This window comes from Chenopodium quinoa, unplaced genomic scaffold (assembly GCF_001683475.1).
Source record: "Chenopodium quinoa cultivar QQ74 unplaced genomic scaffold, ASM168347v1, whole genome shotgun sequence".
Lineage (NCBI taxonomy): Eukaryota > Viridiplantae > Streptophyta > Magnoliopsida > Caryophyllales > Amaranthaceae > Chenopodium > Chenopodium quinoa.
Window position 1 is genome coordinate 16,247,335 of NW_018742204.1, and position 16,132 is coordinate 16,263,466.

At 29.8% G+C, this 16,132-nt stretch overlaps 1 protein-coding gene across 1 annotated transcript; it reads right to left on the reverse strand.

Moving 5' to 3' along the window:
• Nucleotides 1-10,513: 10,513 nt before the first annotated feature.
• On the reverse strand, nucleotides 10,514-12,312 carry LOC110734449 (lysine histidine transporter 2-like). Its single transcript, XM_021914638.1, has 4 exons — nucleotides 11,843-12,312; nucleotides 10,947-11,340; nucleotides 10,742-10,847; nucleotides 10,514-10,647 (listed from the first exon to the last, which is right to left on the reverse strand). The coding sequence occupies exons 1-4, from the start codon at nucleotides 12,310-12,312 to the stop codon at nucleotides 10,514-10,516; spliced, it is 1,104 nt and encodes a 367-aa protein (XP_021770330.1).
• Nucleotides 12,313-16,132: the final 3,820 nt, after the last annotated feature.

Here is a 16,132-nt window from a genome sequence, read left to right on the forward strand (position 1 = left end):
TTTGACATAATTTTTTTCAACGCACAAATCGATAAAAAAAATATTTATAATGGAGAGTGGGCCCCACTAACGGAATTTTTTAACGGCAGAATAACGGTAAGGTTACCGTATGGAAACAAAAAATATATTGGGGTTACAGTGTAGAAAGTGATATATGTTGGGGCACAACGTAGAAAAGTGAAAAAAACAGAGTTACTATATAGAAAAACCCAAAATTTAAAAAAAAAATTGTCTAGGACCACCAATATTAAAATTTTGTTGTCAAATGCACCTGGCACATCGTTCCGATATTGACTCAAAACTCTGGCGTTGACTACTGCCTAGCCACAAAAAACAATGGGCAGACATCTACACCACCTCCCAACCACCAGCGGAAACATCGCCCAAACACTTGCCACCACACAAGTACACAACCACCATCCTTCCCCACCAAAACCACCAAGGAAAAACTCATCCACACCCAAAAACCACCCCCCTCCCCGCCCCAAACTACCCAAAATCCACCCGAGAAAAAATATGCTAACAAATGAAGAAAAATAATAAATATTATTTATTTTATAAGTTGTTGTTTAGAAGAAGGACCGGATCATGAACTGTCTATTATTCCATATGTGTTTTATATGACCTAACACGCATGTCAAGACACGTTTTTAACCATTATTTTATCTAATTATATGTTAGTAAAGTATAGAAAATCTAATATATATAAATAAAGTAGGCATTTTTAGAGAGCATTCGGCGCGCCACATAAGCAAAGGTATATTTTTGACCAATTAAAAATTAGATTTCTATTTTATTTTAGAATTAAAAAATTCACTTGCCAACTACATAAAAGCGACGAATGAGATTTAAGAAATTTGCCAGTACATAAAAAACAACGAATAATGATTTATTAGGATTTAATTTATTTTAAAAACTAAAAATTATCTTTTAAAAAAAATCATCTTAAGATATAGGATTTATATATCTAAGATAATCTTTAAAGTGTTTATAATAAGAAATAAAAATTATTCCTTAATTATAATTAAATTAAAATTTGTGATGTCTACCACTATAAATTGACGCATCCTACAACACCAATAAAATTTCATAACAATACAAAACCAAATCAAGCGAATTTTGTGTCAGTTGTGTCAGTTTTATGTCATCAATGGTTCTGTAATTCTTAATTTAATTTTTAAAATCCATGTTTAAATGTAAATTTGTGATTATTGCTTACATTGTGTTTATTTAGAATACTTAATGATTATATGTTTATTTTTTATTTATTGAATTTTGTTTTTACATGTAGATCTAATATAATCAGATAATTAAATTCGAGCAAAAATGATTGGAAAATCAAAGTAAAAAGAGGTATTACATCTTTATATATCGTTTACATTTATTAAATTTTTTATAAACCTTTTTAGTTTTTATTAATTAATTATATGATTAAAATAAATTTTTGTGATTTAGGTAGCATAATCAAGTCATCAAATTAACTTAATTTTTATTTTTAATTACAGGGTGATTACGTTCATGCCGCAATTAAAGCCAGCCTTGTACAATTTCGTCCAAAATTAATTGAAAGAAAAGTTTACCCCATTAGATATTTTTCAATCGTTACAAATAAGAAGCAATATCGCAAGCATTGTCAGTGACAACAAAATAATGATTTAATTTTTTAAAATACTATTGTTCGGGCGATTGAGGACGATGAAAAAATTCCAATGCATAGATTTGATTTTTTACAATTAAAATTTTTAGATCAATTTCACAATAATTTTTCACTTCCTGGTAAATATATATATATTGATTTATTTACAAGACTATAAAGATTAATTTTATATAAATTTATTTTTGCTAACATGTTTTATTTATCCATTTTGATTAGATGGAAGAGATATGGGTGTGAATGAAGTTGGTGATTCTATCAAAATAGAAGATAAATAGTATACATGTTTTTAATATTTTTTTATAATATTTTTATCTTTTAAAAAACAACAAATAATGATTTAGGATTTAAATTAATTAAAAATAAAAAATATCTTTTCACATTAAAGATTTTATCCTAATATGTAACCGATAAAATATTACATTTACAATTATTTTTTTGAAAGATATCATATTTACAATTTAATCATATTTTTAAATCCAATTGTTATATAATTAACAACCACAATAAAATACAAAACAACAATAAATAAATTCGCGTTAAAAATTACATTTAAAAAAAATTGTAATAGGCAATAACACTTTAATTAAAATATTATGTGTTTTTTTTGTCTGAAATTATTAGATAGTAAAATAAATCAAATAATTAAAAAAAATATAGATTCTATACAAAAATATATTTTCTTGAGATTTATATATGAAAAAATCGTGCATCGCACGGGCTTTCATCTAGTTTGATATTATGAAAGTATATATAATGACGAATCCAACAATGTATTATACTATAACATTTCTTTTTTAAAATTAGAAAAATAATCAAGTCAAAACGAAAAAGTCCCATTTTATCTCCTTGATAAATTGTAATTAAATCAACAATTTCTTCACTAGTCAACATGATATTTTGATAAATAATAAAAACAGTGGGACCCATATATGATTAAAAAGTTGTTGATTTATTTATATTTTTGTCTAGTCATTATGCCAATGTTTATTTTTGCTAATGTTTATCAAAGAGATAGACTTGTATTTTCTCAGTCAAAATCATTATGTTGACATTGAAAAAGTCAAAGTGTAATACTTAAAAAAACACGGAGGGAATATATGTTGCAATTCTACCACTTACCATGATTTTATATACACTATATGCTCTTATTTGAATCGCATGGTAATTATTTTGACTTTTACAACAACAACAACAACAACAAAAAAAAAAAAAAAAAAAAAAAAAAAAAAAAAAAAAATTGAAAGAAAAGAAAAGAAATTGTTTTTACTACCAAAACTTCTAAGAATTTTATTTTACCACCAAATAAAGATCTAAAATTATTTTTTCACAACCCGTTAATATAAGCATTTATGGCTTATTCACATTTACTAAGCTAAGCTGAACTGAACTGATTGGAGTTGAAATAAACTGAACTAAACTGATTGGAGCTGAACTGAACTGAAATGAATATTTTATGATAGAGGGAAATTAGGAGCTGAACTGAACTGATTGGAGCTGAACTGAAATTAAATAAATGTGAACAAGCCCTAAGATTTTTTATGCCAAATACATAATCTTTATTAGTTTTGGGAGCCATTTTGGATCTGATTTGATATTAAAATTGACAAAAATTTATTACAAAGGCTTTGTTTTGCTTGCTAAAATAAGCTTGGTTTGCGTGGCACATACAAAACTAGGCATTTTATATATATTTTTTGTCTAACCTCGAATCGGAATTAAAAGGCTAAAAATCCTAAATGACTCCCAAATCTCTATAGAGCATGTTTTTAGCCCAAAAATTGAAGATTTTTTAAATTGTTGGATTTAATGATTAGGGACAACACGTGGTGAAAAACAATTTTTTGGCATTTTTGGATAGTAAAATAAAAGTTTTCAAAATTTTTGGGGTAAAATAGTAAAAGTAAATTATCCTAATAAAAATTTCAAATTACTTCTTCTTTAAGTGGTTGGCTAAAAAATGGGCCTAAATGATATGTTCCAAAAGCCTAATCCTCAAATTTTACCCCTTCATCTTATAAATAATCTCAAAAACTATCTATAGTTTTGCGTTTTAGTATAAAAGAACACTAGTAGAAAAAAAGCATTAGGCACCCCCCATATGGCACCGGTTCAGGCTAAACCGGTGCCCAAAACCGGTCCAGAAATGGGCGGGATTTTAGAAGAAGAGAAAAGGAACCGGTTTGGCCTGAACCGGTGCCTAAAATTTAAAAGGCACCGGTTTGAACCGGTGCCAATTGAACCGGACCCAATTCAAAAAAAAAAAACGCGGACTACCTTATTCTCCTTCCTCTCTTTCTCTTTCTCTTTCATTCCTTCTTCATTCCTTACTGTTTCATTAGAGCTGGGTTTCGAAAAACGGCGGCCTTCAATCCTTCCTCTCTCTCCCTCCACCACAACCGTCACCTTCACCGGCGGCCACCAGGGGTTTCGAAAACCGGCCGCCTTCAATCCTTCCTCCAGCCACCAACATTCTCCCCTGCCCTTAATTCTCGAATTGAAACACCGCCGTTGTACGAGTTGAAACACCACCAGCACTGTACGAATTGTCGAAAACCAGCATTGTTCGAAAACCAGCACCTTAATTCTCCCCTGCCCTTGTCTTTTCCCTTCCCTGCCCTTCTCTGTCTTTCACCGCCCTCCAGCCACCAGCATTGTTCGAATTGAGCAGCAGCGCACCGCCTCCACTTCCGCGTTGTTCCCTCCACCAGCGCGCACCGCCTCCACCTCCACGCTACCTCCACTAGTCGCACCACCGCTGCTACCTCCACCGCCGCCTAAGGTATATATATAATTTTTTTTTATTTTTGCATTGGTTGTTTATTTAGAAATTTTGAATACATATTATACATTAGAGTAATTTTGTATGTTTAGAGTAATTTTGAATACATATTATAGATTAGAGTAATTTTGCATTACCTTGTTCCTTTGTTGAAAAATTTATAAGTTTTAATGGGTTATTTTGAGGTTGATTTAATGAGTAATTATGAATATAATAGAGATTAGTAAGAATGTTACTTAAATAGTTGAGTTTTTGTATGTTTTAATGTGTAATTTTAGGTTGTTTTAATGGGTAATTGTGAACATATTAAAGAATTAGTGACCTTGCTACTAATTAGTTGTGAATAAATTAGAAAATTGTGAATAAATTAGAGAATTGTGATTACGTTAGAGATTTGTGAATAATTTAGAGAATTGTGATTAAATTAGAGAATTGTGCATAAATTAGAGAAATAAATAGTGATATTGCCACCTAATTAGTTGTGAATAAATTAGAGAATTGTGAATATATTAATTAGATAATTAATGACGTTGCTAATTTTTGTTTTTTTAATATATAGATTCATATGTGAATTGAAGCACGAGTTTAATTAGCTTGAGGACTACATATTGAGCTCAAGTGGGTAGTTGCATTGCTATATTGGTATGACTTATAAACTTTACTTAGCTATATTTCTTTCTATTTATCCATTTAATAAAAGTTTATTCATGAAATTGCAACTTGTGTATTGTTTAATTGCAAATAAATACAACAATATGTAGAATACTTGCATCATCATATGCCTAGATACCCGTTCAAGGCTTTCTCATTTGAAATTACATAAAAATCGCCAAGTTCTAAGTTTTTGGGTCAAATTCATAAAAAAAAGCCATTTTGACCCGAAATGGCTACTCACTTGACTATTTTCTTCATTTCTCAACTTATAAACTCCTTGCATCTCAAAACAACTCATAATTAAATATTTATAAGTGTTTGTCATTTGAAATTACATAAAAATCGCCAAGTTCTAAGTTTTTGGGTCAAATTCATCAAAAAAAGCCATTTTGACCCGAAATGGCTATTCACTTGCCTATTTTCTTCATTTCTCAACTTATAAACTCCTTGCATCTCAAAACAACTCATAATCACATATTTATAAGTGTTTGTCATTTGAAATTACATAAAAATCGCCAAGTTCTAAGTTTTTGGGTCCAATTCGTCAAAAAAAACCATTTTGACCCGAAATGGCTACTTACTTGCCTATTTTCTTCATTTCTCAACTTATAAACTCCTTGCATCTCAAAACAACTCATAATTACATATTTATAAGTGTTTGTCATTTGAAATTACATAAAAATCGCCAAGTTCTAAGTTTTTGGATCAAATTCATCAAAAAAAGCCATTTTGACCCGAAATGGCTACTCACTTGCCTATTTTCTTCATTTCTCAACTTATAAACTCCTTGCATCTCAAAAAAAACTCATAATCAAATATTTACAAGTGTTTGTCATTTGAAATTACATAAAAATCGCCAAGTTCTAAGTTTTTGGGTCAAATTCGTCAAAAAAAGCCATTTTGACCCGAAATGGCTACTTACTTGGCTATTTTCTTCATTTCTCAACTTATAAACTCCTTGCATCTCAAAAAAACTCATAATCACATATTTATAAGTGTTTTTCATTTGAAATTACATAAAAATCGCCAAGTTCTAAGTTTTTGGGTCCAATTCGTCAAAAATAGCCATTTTGACCCAAAATGGCTACTCACTTGGCTATTTTCTTCATTTCTCAACTTATAAACTCCTTGCATATCAAAAAACCTCATAATCACATATTTATAAGTGTTTGTCATTTGAAATTACATAAAAATCGTCAAGTTCTAAGTTTTTGGGTCAAATTCATCAAAAAAAGCCATTTTGAGCCGAAATGGCTACTCACTTGGCTATTTTCTTCATTTCTCAACTTATAAACTCCTTGCATCTCAAAACAACTCATAATCACATATTTATAAGTTTTTGTCATTTGAAATTACATAAAAATCGACAAGTTTTAAGTTTTTGGGTCAAATTCATCAAAAAAAGCCAATTCGAGCCGAAATGGCTACTCACTTGTCTATTTTCTTCATTTCTCAACTTATAAACTCCTTGCATCTCAAAACAACTCATAATCACATATTTATAAGTGTTTGTCATTTGAAATTACATAAAAATCGCCAAGTTCTAAGTTTTTGGGTCCAATTCAACAAAAAAAAGCCATTTTGACCCGAAATGGCTACTCACTTGGCTATTATAAGTGATTGTGAGTTGAAACTTATTATTTCTCAAACTATTTCAGATTTCCAATGGAAGCATAACTTCAAAGAGAAAGAGGGTGGAGAAGCCTAAAAGAATTGATCAACCTAAGAAGAAGCTTAGTGAACAACAGTCCAAGAGTGAACAAGCGTCGAAGTTGCACTCTTCGAAAGGTTCACCCATGCCACCTACTCCAATTGTTGAAGACATTGTTCTTCAATCGCTCTCTACTGACATGACCTTTCTTCACAACCGTTCTTGTCATTTGGTCGATCCCATGGAAGTTGCACTTCCTAAGGCAATGTTCCACTATGATGAGGATGCAATTGCATGGATCAGCAAAGAAGATGTGAAGGAATTTCTACGTGGTGCAAAGCTTAAATTTTCCCTCATTCAAACATTCATGAGGTACTTCAATGCCCACATAAAGTTCATACTTTTTTCAAGTTATTCAAATTGATGGTGATTATCCTACATCTGATAAATTAATCAATGTTCATGCAGAGCACTACAGGAGCACTTAACTGACACTGATTCTCCTTGTAAAGTTGGGTGGTTATGCCCCGAGCAGTTATCCACTACTAAAATCATAGGCAACCCCCATGACGTGTTGTACTATGTTGAACAGAGTATAAGGGAATCAACGCGTGCGGGAGACAAGTTCATATTCGCCCCATGTTATAGAGAGTATGACTAACCATGTCAAATTCAATCGATTTGGCCTCATTATATGTTGACTCCTAAATATTAATTACCTTGTCTATTGTGAACTTATGTAGGGAGCATTGGAGCCTCATGGTGATTTGTAATTCCACTAACACAATTTATCACCTTGATTCAGCTCGATCATCGGAGAAGTGGCTCGTGAAGTCTATATTGCAAAAGTAAATATATATAGCAACTTATAGTGATGATTATTGCTAATAATAACTAATTTAGTAATCATAAGACTAATCAAATTTGATTGTATTGTTTTTATAGTACAGTGTTATGAAGAAGCTACATTGTCGTGCTCCAAAGGGTCCAACATGGAAGACACCGTTGGTAATTTACATGATATTATTGTGATTATCTTGAAAATCTATGGTAGTAAATATTTGCTCATTTTCTTTGCATGTTTCACTGATGTGATTTGTTTGTCATATGCTAGTGCGCACAACAAGAGAATGGACTTGATTGTGCTTTGTATGTGATGAGATTCATGCTTGACATTGTGACTCATTGTACGGACACTCAACAACTTGATGAGGTAAGTCCTAAAACTTCTTGAAATGCTATATTGATGTGATTTCACGCATTAGACACTTAATATTACCCAACAATGGCATGTTATGAGAAACAAAAAAGCTATTTCACAAGAAAGGTAGAAAATGGGCTGAATAGAAGTCATATGGGCCATGTTAGGGCCATTTTGTGTTAATATGCTCTTTTGATGTGATTTCTTTCCTTATACACATATAACTAGATAATATTGACATGTTATGAGATAAATAAAGTTCATTTAATAAGAAATGTAGGAAATGGGCAAAGTAAGGTCATATAGGCCATATTCGGGTCATTTTGAGTAAAAAGCGTCGTAAACCTTAATAAAATGCTCTCCTATACAATTTTAGGGCTTACACACATACAACTACCCAACATTGATAGTTCATTTGATAAGTAATGTAGAAAATGGGCTACATAGAAGTCATATAAGCCCTATTTGGGCCATGTTGAGTAAAATGCGTTGTTAAACTTCTTGAAATGCTATATTGATGTGATTTCTAGCCTTAGACACCTAATATTATCCAACAATGACATGTTATGAGAAACAAAAAGGCTATTTCACAAGAAAGGTAGAAAATGGGTTTAATAGAAGTCATATGGGCCATATTAGGGCCATTTTGTGTTAATATGCTCTTTTGATGTGATTTCTTTCCTTATACACCTATAACTAGATAATATTGACATGTTATGAGATAAATAAAGTTCATTTAATAAGAAATGTAGGAAATGGGCAAAGTAAGGTCATATAGGCCATATTCGGGCCATTTTGGGTAAAAACCGTCATAAACCTTAATAAAATGCTCTCCTATACAATTTTAGGGCTTACACACATACAACTATCCAATATTGAAATGTTATGAGAAAGAAATAGTTCATTTGATAAGTAATGTAGTAAATGGGCTATATAGAAGTCGTATAGGTAATATTTGATAAAATACATATTTTTTGCCTAATTAATTATTTTTAAAATAATGTTTTTGTATTTCAAGTTTTGCAAGGTCCAAAAGGATGGTCCGTTGACAATCAAGGAGCTTAATGAAGTTCGTGACATGTTGGCGTCTTTCATCACCTTCAACATGTAAATGGCATGCATTGTAATTGTAAATTATTTATGTTATTAACTTTTGAACTATATATAACTTATTATTCATTATATATGTGTACTTACTATTATTTGTATATGTAAGCAACTTTTTTTTTTTTTTTTTTTTGTATTGCGTTTGGGAATATTTATATCTATATATATATAATTGAATTCTTGTATCTAATATTATTTTTGTATATAATAATTAATAATATTATTATTAGTTATTATAATAATAAAATTATTAATTATTATATTTAATATAATTGCTGGAATTACAGGGTATTATTATTGCAGGTTTTTTTTTAAAAAATATTATTGCACGATGGAAAAAAAAAAACGAAAAAAAAATAAAATTATACAAAAGGCACCGGTTAGGCAGGAACCGGTTAGGCAGGAACCGGTGCCTAAACTATCCACCACCCAAAAAAAAAATGGCGGGAGAGCAGTATTAGGCACCGGTTAACCGGTGCCTATTCCACCCTATGGCACCGGTTAACCGGTGCCTATTAAACCCTATGGCACCGGTTTTGAACCGGTGCCAAATAGGGGGTTTTTGGCACTCCTCAAATAGGCAGCAGTTCAAACCGGTGCCTTAGACCGGGTTTGAACCGCTGCCTAATGCGTTTTTTCTACTAGTGGAAGTCTATATGGTGTTCAATATATAAGTCGGTACTCTATTACTCATTCTGTCTCTAAATAAAAATTTACTTGCCTTTTCACATGGATGAGTCTTAAAATTTTAAGATCTAATATTAAACAGAGTAATAGCGTTTATGAGTTTTAATGATTACTTGAAATTAAAAGAAATATAAGCAATATCTCTAAAAAAATTTAGTATTTTTTTAAATCACCATTTTCAAATATATTAAGTATTTGGCAATAAGTGAGAGCAATTCACCAATATGACAAATATGATCTGAGGCATCATCCTCCACACATTGGGAATAATCAAGAATATAATAGAATAATTTAGGTGCTCTAATTATGCTCGAAAATCCTAATAGTACATCATTCTTCATTAATTGAGGATACATAACGTCTGTCTATTACACTAGAGTCTCAACAAGATCTACTTTTAAATTAATTGAAAACCTAATTAAAAAAAACTATGATCGTCCCATCACCCCTAATAACTAGTGATCAAGAGAAGAATTTATACGTATGACATTGAACAATTATGTCTCTCGTAGCTCCTATAGGAGCTAAAATAGTCAACATCACGCCAAATATGATGAAAGTCTGCAATATATAAAAAAAATCATAAATTCAATAGTGAATTTGAAATTGTTAAAAAAACAAAATAGGTTAAATAAAATGTAAAGTTAAATACTTACCCAATTGAGAAACCATGATAAACTGTATCTCTTTGGTTTGCATATTATTAGCCATATTATACAAGGAATCTGCAAATTAAATAAAATTTTATTAACACTAGACAGTTTTATTCTTCTATTATTAATATAAAATGAAAATGTGGAGTAAATATTTGGTACTCACATAAAATGAGGTTGGTGCAAAAGCAACTCCTCCTAAAACTCCTAAAAGGGAGCCAAAGAATGGAAATGCTATAGCAATAAACATGGTAATTCCTGCATATATAGATTAGACATATTATATATATTATAATAATTAAACGTAAACAAAATTATATAATTAATTCATTATTTTATAAAATCAACTTACCGACATATGTAGTACGAGTCACAACACGAAGCGCACTACTGGGTTTGCATTTCATTTTCAACACCAAAAATGATTCGAGCATGTCAAAAACTGGCATTGCGAAAACCTAATATAATATAGTGGAAAATTTATTACTTCTTATAATCCATATAAAACTTGCGATCCATATGAATAATTGCAAAAAATTATTAAAAAAAAAACTTACTTGATAGCTCCCAATAACATGTATCACAACAAACAAATTGGCAGCAGCAATAAGCCAACCAGGCTTCTCAAAAGAGATCATAACATTATCCTCAACATGGCTTCCAAACACTAGATAACCAAAAATAGCCACTGGAAAATCACATAATGCCACAACTATATAAGCGATAAAAGAACCTTTCCACATGTCTATTTTAGATGGTTTTTCCGTAGTGGAAGGCATTGTCGCTTGAATCTCTAGCACTATATTATGCCCAGAAAAGGCAAATGCAACAGTTCCCAATCCACTTAAAAAACCAAATATTTGACCCGCATCAGTGTTATATCTATTCCCATAACTTATGTCGGGTTGTACTCCTTTTATCAATGAAGCTATCCAAGCGATTGCTGAATAACTGAATTTACAAAAAAAAAAAAAAAAAAAAAAAACAAAACAAAAAAAATTAGTTACAAAGGTAGAATTTTAAATAGATTTCAAGAAATTTCAAATTACTATACAATTTATTCTAACTAATTTTTCAAAAAACTATTTAATAAAAGAAAATTATGTTCATGTATATATCATTCTATCATTAATTAGTCTAGTGCAAATGAAATATCTCCAACTCTTATATATTTTTGGAAGGTTTAATAGCAACACAAATCTAAAAAGTGTTGGGTTGATTTCAAACATGATTTCACAAAAAGTTAATTTTAATACGGATTTGGTGTATTTAAAGCCACAACTCCTCTAATTTCAAAACATAATTCAAAAATTAGTTAATTTGAAGACTTAAAAGGTAATTTGTATCATCCTTCCAAAAAAAAAAGTAATTTGTATCATACAAACTCACACCAACAATATATATTATAATTAATGATGAATTCGTAACGATATTAAAGGATGTAAAAACATACATCAAAGACATAATAGCCGCAGCGAAAGAGACACCAGCAATGGAGTTGAAGTCTGGTAAATTAGACAAGAAGAATTGAACGGACGCATACATCATGATAAAGTAAGGAAGCTTGACCGGTTGTCCACTCGGATAAACAATATTATAGAATTTCATAAGTGAACTCCCTCCCGTTAGCATAAAAACGATATCACATCCAACTTGAACCATAAGTTGTTGTGGAACAATAACCCATAGTCCGAGTTTCTCCCCAAATGCATATTGCCCCAATTCGTGATATCTATCAAACCTCTTTCCTGGCACAATCTCATGCATTTCAATCATTTCAATCATTTCAAACCATAAGGTAAACCGAGAATACCAGCACCAACCATCAATGACATTATGAATGGCAGCGAACCACCAATTCCCTTTACGATTCGCCGTAATTGGAAGCCAACCGCTAAGGTCCTCACTCTTAGTGTTTTCCATATTCTAGTTTTTAAATTCTCTCTACTAATATGATTTTTCGGATGTAGGTTTTTTATGAGTTGAATGATTTTTAGGTGATGGGAGACTAAGAGTGTTAATTTATAAGAATGAAGCTGAAACAGAAATACATGGGATATTTTAGTGATTTTAGGAATTTATTTAGTGAATCTTTTGACTTGGCTCACTCATCATACTATTTTGTGTACTGAAGAATAGGATGTTTGGTTATTACTCTTTTATTTTTTTCTAAAAAAAAAAAAATTATTTTATCTTTTTAGAAGGTTATTATTATTTTTTTTAATATTTATATTTTTATGAAGGGCAAGCATTTATAGGCGTTAGTTGTCCGATTTATCAAATTATTATATACTGAATGGTAACTTTTTGCCATTTTGGGTAGATTTCACTTATTTTTGATGACCCTTAAATCAAACACGTAGTATATGGTTTTAATTTTAATGCATATAGACAGTGCGTGTGTGTGCGTGGAATAAGATTTGAGGTTTCATTTAAACAAATTTATCCTAACTTCTTATTTACCTGCGTGGGATAACATACAACTCCTCCTTACCAAGTGTAGTCTTAATCATCACTACAGCAACATCCAATCAGTCCTTAAAACAGAAATATTAATAATGTGTGTAATAGTTTAAATAACTCTTTCAACCAAGTCTTAATAGATAAATTGAAATATTGTTGTAAATAGGCTTAATTGGAAAAAAAAAACTAGGATATCATTTTTGAAAAAAAAAAATGAAAAATAGAAAATTTAAAAGGCATGTATTTTGACATTTGCATCAATCTCGCATCACCCTATAAAATTGTGTGAATTAAATTTTGACCATTTGTGTTTGTCTCTATCATCTCTATTTTATATGAGAAGGGAGCCGGAAGTCCATCAAAATATACAAAGTACATTTCTATTCCTCGTCGTTATTTATATCATATATACTTTGTAATTTGTAAGTTACAACTCGAATTGATCATGTTGTTTATATCATATGATTATTGAAGTGCATCATATTAAAGTTGTTTTTTTAAAAAAACAAAGCATTATAGCAAATTAAATTAAATAATAGACTTTAGGCGCTATAAATTTATAACACAAACTTTTTATTTATTTTTGTAAGGTATTTTCAAAATATTTTTTTATAATTTTAATGGTAATTTTTTTTACAAAAGTATTTAAAGAATTTTTAAAATTCTAACAATATAGTTTAAAGTGTTTTGTACAAAGTGATGAACAAATCAGCATATAATAAATTGAAGAAAAAAAATAGTAAATTTTTTTTTATAGAAGAGCATTATTTTTTATAAAAAAAATTCCCATTTTTAAATGCTCAAATTAAATGTCAATTACAATCATTGTTGGAATTTTAATAAGCGTGTGGTACCAAATAATAGGATGTTTGATTATTACTATTTTAATTTCTCTAACAAAATAATTGATTAATTGTAAAGAAGGTTATTTTTTAAAACAAAAAAAAAAAAAAAAGTGGAGTACGTTTTTTTTTTTTTTTAATGTATATATTTTGAATTTTTGGTGGTGGACGTGCTTTTATTGGCATTAGTTGTTGATATAAAAACCAAACTACATATGTATTCTTATCTAGAACTATATATATATATATATATATATATATATATATATATATATATATATATATATATATATATATATATATATATATATGTATATTTGTATTTCCGTTTTATCAAATTATTGCATATTGAATTGCAACTTTTTGCCATTTTATTGTAAATTTTATTTATTTTTGAATAACTTTAAATCAAATATGATTTTAATGCATATAGATAATGGTAAAGCATAGATTACATTTGTTTATCTTTATACTATGGTCACTATCCTTTATATTAAAGTAATTTTTAATTCATTTAGGGTCGGGGTAACTTTTGTTCAATTGGAAACAAATTAATAACAAATGTACTATATTTTTTTTGTGTTTCAAACGGTTCAACCTTTGGGCTAACCGAATTCAGGGATCAGTTTTGGATAATTAGGTTTCAGTCTAATTTCAATTGTTGTTGCGAGGGATCAAACATGCGGCCCTCCCTACCAAGTGTAGTCTCAATCATCACTACACTGACAACCAACTGGTACTATATTTATTGTATACGTGATTATTTTACAAGTTTTAAAAATATTGGTCTTACTCAGCTACTTTAATTATGAACTAGCATAGTGCCCGTGCGATGTACAGAATATAATTTAATCAAATTATTAAACCCGTAGGAAAAATAAAAATAAAAACAAAGGTAATTCATTTACTATTAAAGGACTTGTACTAATGGTCAATAAAAAAAAATTAAAGGAACGTTATTTGAATAGTATTTTATGTTATTTGACTTTCTTTTAATTTTTTATAATGTTATTTTATTAATTGAAAAATAATTGAATAATACTCCACATAGCTATATAAGAAGTGGACTAATATATTTATATCTCCCGTTGAGAAAAAACTAAAATTTTCTTATCATACCATCCGCATCAGTAGCTACAATCAATCTAATATATACATGTTTTATTTACCCGTCACACTCATTAAATCTATAGACACAATAATAACCTTATATTTGACCTACCAGAACATATATTTTCCTAAGTTAAGCATTGTGCCAAAAACTATATATTACACGTTTGTGAAACTCTAATTATATCTACAGTTTTGTACATATCTTTAAAAAAATATTGGTCTTACTCAGCTACTTTAATTATGAATAGTGTTAAACTCGTATTCCCTCATTTTCTATGTGGTAGTGTGGTACCATTGTACTTTAGGCTTCTGCATTTGATACCCATTTTCCTTTTGGTTTCCACATGATACTTAGCTTCTATATTGTTAATTTTTTTCTAACATAATAAATTTGTTTTGTATTATTCCATTTGGGTGCCATGAAATTGCTCAATTAAAATTTTAAAGAGATGTTTAAGCCCTCAAGATTCAAATTTGAGCCAAAATTTATAAAAAAAAAATAAAATAAAATAAAATAAAATAAGGTCTCAGTTTACATGGAAGAATAATGTCTCAATATACATATTTCGATTTGTTTTGCGCTATAAGAAGTCTTATTAAAGTTTTAGGGCTCATTATGACTTTTTTATTTTTTACAAGCGCATTATGACCTGTTGTTTCAATAAATACTACAAGAAGGGGGGTTGAATTGTAGAGCCTGTTCTCATACGTTTATTTTCAGTTCAGCTCCTAATTTCCTTCTCTTATTAAATATTCATTTTAGTTCAGTTCAGTTCAACTCCTAATTTCCTTATCTTATTAAATATTCATTTTAGTTTAGTTTAGTTCAATTCAGTTCAACTCCTAATTTCCTTCTCTTATTAGTTATTCATTTTAGTTCAGTTCAGTTCAGCTCAGTTCAGTCTAGGAGAACAGGCCCGTAGTATGACCGTTTTTGTCAAACTTTTTGCGGAATTAAAATTAAGTAAACTAAAGGGACAGAAAGATAGCTAAAGGAATTAAGGGTCTTTTCTAATAGACTGAAATCAGCTGAACTGAACTGAAATGAATATTTTATAAGAGAAGGAAATTAGAAGCTGAACAAAATTGATCTGAACTGAAAATAAACGTATGAGAACAGGCTCTAAAAGTGCAAGAGAGATTTTTACGCGGAAAACTCCTTGGCTCTAAACAAGGAGAAAAACCACGACCACTTGGGATTTTAGAAAACGGATCTTCACTAGAATAGGGCAAATGGACCTATTACAAACTAAAGACTTTAACTTCAAGTTCCTCAATGAACTCCAAGCCCCAAGGAACAAGTCACCCAACTTGTCACTCTTCTT

Excerpts from the sequence above, each read along its gene's own strand:
- LOC110734449 (XM_021914638.1), bottom strand. The coding sequence starts at position 12,312 with ATGGAAAACACTAAGAGTGAGGACCTTAGCGGTTGGCTTCCAATTACG. Across the intron at positions 10,848-10,946 it reads ATGTTATTGGGAGCTATCAA|GTTTTCGCAATGCCAGTTTT; the intron begins GTAAGTTTTTTT and ends ATATTATATTAG. Across the intron at positions 10,648-10,741 it reads GACTCGTACTACATATGTCG|GAATTACCATGTTTATTGCT; the intron begins GTAAGTTGATTT and ends CTATATATGCAG.